At 51.8% G+C, this 3,181-nt stretch overlaps 1 protein-coding gene across 6 annotated transcripts in view; it reads left to right on the top strand.

Moving 5' to 3' along the window:
- Window positions 1–121: 121 nt before the first annotated feature.
- PRRC2B (proline-rich coiled-coil 2B) overlaps window positions 122–3,181 on the top strand; it is a 59,789-nt gene continuing 56,729 nt past the window's right edge. For all 6 annotated transcript variants that reach the window (XM_012639746.1, XM_012639742.1, XM_012639743.1 and 3 more), the window contains exons 1-2: window positions 122–293; window positions 1,059–1,236. Coding sequence is in view for 5 of the 6 variants with exons in the window: in XM_012639742.1 (XP_012495196.1) it covers window positions 179–293; window positions 1,059–1,236 (293 nt within the window). In the remaining variant the exon portion in view is untranslated. The remainder of the gene's footprint in view (window positions 294–1,058; window positions 1,237–3,181) is intronic.

The following is a 3,181-nucleotide window of genomic DNA, read 5'->3' as shown; positions in this document are numbered from 1 at the left end:
GGGACAGAGTTTGAAGCTTTCTTCAGCTCTTCAGGAGATCCACGATCCCTGAAGAGTCCACTCCACTGGATCAGAGGTTCTGGTGGATTTGGATTGACACTCTTTTTTTTTTTTATTTCAAAGGCAGATCGGGAGCGGTGCCGAGAAAAATTTCCTTACTAGATGACATTTCATCGCAATGTCCGATCGTTTGGGGCAAATAACCAAGGGCAAGGATGGGAAAAGCAAGTATTCGACTCTCAGCCTGTTTGACAAGTATAAAGGAAAATCAGTAGACGCAATTAGACCCTCAGGTAAGGCCCGGCCTGAGGCCAGCTCTTTAAGCCCTCCGTTAGGGAGAAACTCCGGAAACCCAGAGAGCCCCTCACCCAGTCACAAAGATGGGGTCCACACAGACCCGTCTCCTGGGCACACAGAGGTCACCCGGCAGTTCTGGGGAAGCAGAGTCACCTCTGCTTCTTATTCGAGGTCTGGTTTCAGAGCCTGGAATATCCCGACTCACCCAGAGTGGAGTGATTTCTCCATCCATTACCTTGTTGAAGCCATGGACGTTTTCGTCCTGATGGGTGGAAGGGAATTTAATTGGCATCAGTGTTACCCGTTTTAGTTTCCATGGTTCTGATATTCTGGAACTTGGTGGGAAAAGTTCGTGTGGATTCTGTCCACACCTCAGGAGGTTTGGGTCTAGGCAGAGGCTGTCCCTTTGTTCCCGCCGTAATGAGGCCGGAGCCGTCTCAACTTGCAGAGAGGTGGTTCTTGTGTGGGATCGAGGTTTCTGGGCCTGGATCCTCACCCGTGTCATAAACTTGTAAAATGGAAGCCTCTGTGCAGGTTTCAGCAGCTCTTTTGTCTCTAGTCCTCAGTGAAGAGCTTGTGAAGTGACTAAAGGGACGACCAAATGCTTCTGTTTGTTCCCGCTGCTGGTCTGCCTCTTGTGTTTTGTTTGGTTGGCTTTGTGAAGACCACTTAGAATGTGACAGAACAACTGAACGAATCGGGCCCCTTTCCTCCTGTGACTTTCTGTGTGGTGTCTGTTCCCATCCCTCTCTTGCCTGCAGTTACTCCTAGACATGGCTTACAGAGTCTTGGGAAAGTTGCCACAGCCCGGCGTATGCCACCGCCTGCAAACCTGCCAAGCTTGAAGTCTGAAAACAAAGGAAACGACCCCAACATCGTTATAGTACCCAAGGACGGAACGGGATGGGCAAACAAGCAGGATCAGCAAGACCCAAAGAGGTAAGCGGCGGAGGCCAGGGCTTCCGTGTGTGTGCCAGCACCTTCCCCTGGGCAGAGCCAGAGAACCAAGCAGATGCAAAGGAAGCCTCTTTCTCTCTGACTCCTGTTGCTCAGTGTGCTTCTCGCTCCCTGCCTTCATTTTTCCTGGCTTTTAGAGCCCATGTAGCAGCGTTTCTGTGGACAGCCTTGTCCCCAGTGCCCAGTGTCCCCCTGTGCCTTATTAGGAAAGGCCTCATCATCCCAGAGGAGCTTACGCAATGACTCAGAGCCAGCTCCCGCAAGAACCACCGTGGGCAGAGCTGGTGCTTGAGTGCTCCCTTCCTGATGGCGGGCGGCCCTGTGCGCTGAGCTCCGGAGGAGAGGAGTGCAGCCTGCCCGACTCCAGGCCCAGCGCTTCCCGGACAGGGGAGGCCACTGCCGTTGCTCTGAACAGACCCAGTTATCAGAACCACGCAGAATCCTCGTGAGCCAGGGTCACTGTAGGGAAGCCTTAGGAGGCGAGAGTTTGGCGGTTTGGCGTGATGTTGTTATTAGAGACACGGCACCTGTGTGGTGGGGCCCACGGCCTGGGTGAGCCCCTCAGACTTGTGAGCCCTTTTTCCTTCCTCTGTGAGTCTCTCTGACTGTTCAGTCAGTGGACAATGTGTTCAGGGAGTGGCTCTGACAGGGACAGGGCCTTGCTAAGGCTGGCAGGCAGAAACTTATCTCTTGTAGAAAGAAAATAAAAGTAGTGTGATCTCAGGCACCCTCCTGCACCTGCATCTCTGGCGGCCTGACTGCCGACGGAGGAAACAGACAGTAAGAAGGACCCGGAATGCAGCCTGTAGGCCGGTATCCTTCTCTTTCAGGTCTGTGCTTGAAATGACCGTAGCAGCTTTTGTGAAACTGTTCCTTGTAGTTATTTCAGACAGACAGCGAGCAAATAATTCAGCCAGATGATTACAACACAGTAATAACTGAGATAGGGTCTTATGTTATTTAAAAAATTTTTCTGGCCAGGCATGGTGGCTCACACCTATAATCCCAGCACTTTGGGAGGCCGAGGCAGGAGGATTGCTTGAGGCCAGGAGTTCGAGACCAGCCTGGCAACATAGCAAGACACTGTCTCTACAAAAATGTTAAAAAAATTTTTTTCTAACAGTTTGCTTAGGCAGTAAAGCTTTTGAAATCAGACAGCCCTCTGTGTGGTTTCCTGCCAGACCATTTATTAGCTTGATAGAACCTGGAGCATTATTTGACTTCTGTCCCTCAGTGTCCTCCCTTGAAGTAGGAATGGTATCTGGTTCCAAGGGTGTTACGAGGAGTCAGTCAGGAATCAGTGGGATGACACAGGCCAGGTGCTTGGCACAGAGGAGGGGCAGCTGTCGCTCTTGTCCTCATTCCATTCAAATGTACACATCTGGAGCTCTGTAAGGAAACGGATATTGCACATTTTAGTGGAAGCACTGAGATGCCTCTGCTACTGAAAGTTCTAGAGAGAAGAGGACAAAGCTTTGCTCCCTGCTTTATGCAGCGTTACCTCGCATCGGGGTAGACAGTATCAGGCGGCTCTGACGTGGGCCAGTCGTGCAGAAGCTTGTCTGCCAGGGAAGAGGGAAGGAGGGAGTGTTGGAGAAGGCAGCAATCCCCAGGCAGGCCCTTTCCCCAGGGTGCTGGGGAGGTGGCAAGTGGGGAGCCCACAAGGTGGGGGACTCAGTGCTTAGGTTTAGAGAACACAAGCGCCACTACCTGGAAGCTTCTATCTTAGGTAGCAGCTGAAGTGAGAGCAGGACCGATGGCCTTCATTTCGTAGTGACCATAAATGACAAGTTACCTGGGTCAAGGGAACCTCAGAAGAGGGTGTCTGTGTGGAGTTTGGCTTCCGATAAGCCACTGGGATTGGGTGGATTCTCGCCAAGTGACTCATGCCCTCCTTGAATCCTGTCGAGTGGAAAGTTGAATAGAA

This window comes from Propithecus coquereli, unplaced genomic scaffold (assembly GCF_000956105.1).
Source record: "Propithecus coquereli isolate 6110/MARCELLA unplaced genomic scaffold, Pcoq_1.0 Scaffold142, whole genome shotgun sequence".
Classification (NCBI taxonomy): Eukaryota; Metazoa; Chordata; class Mammalia; order Primates; family Indriidae; genus Propithecus; species Propithecus coquereli.
The sequence above is the reverse complement of the archived record's forward strand: the minus strand, read 5'-3'. Positions and strand labels throughout refer to the sequence as shown.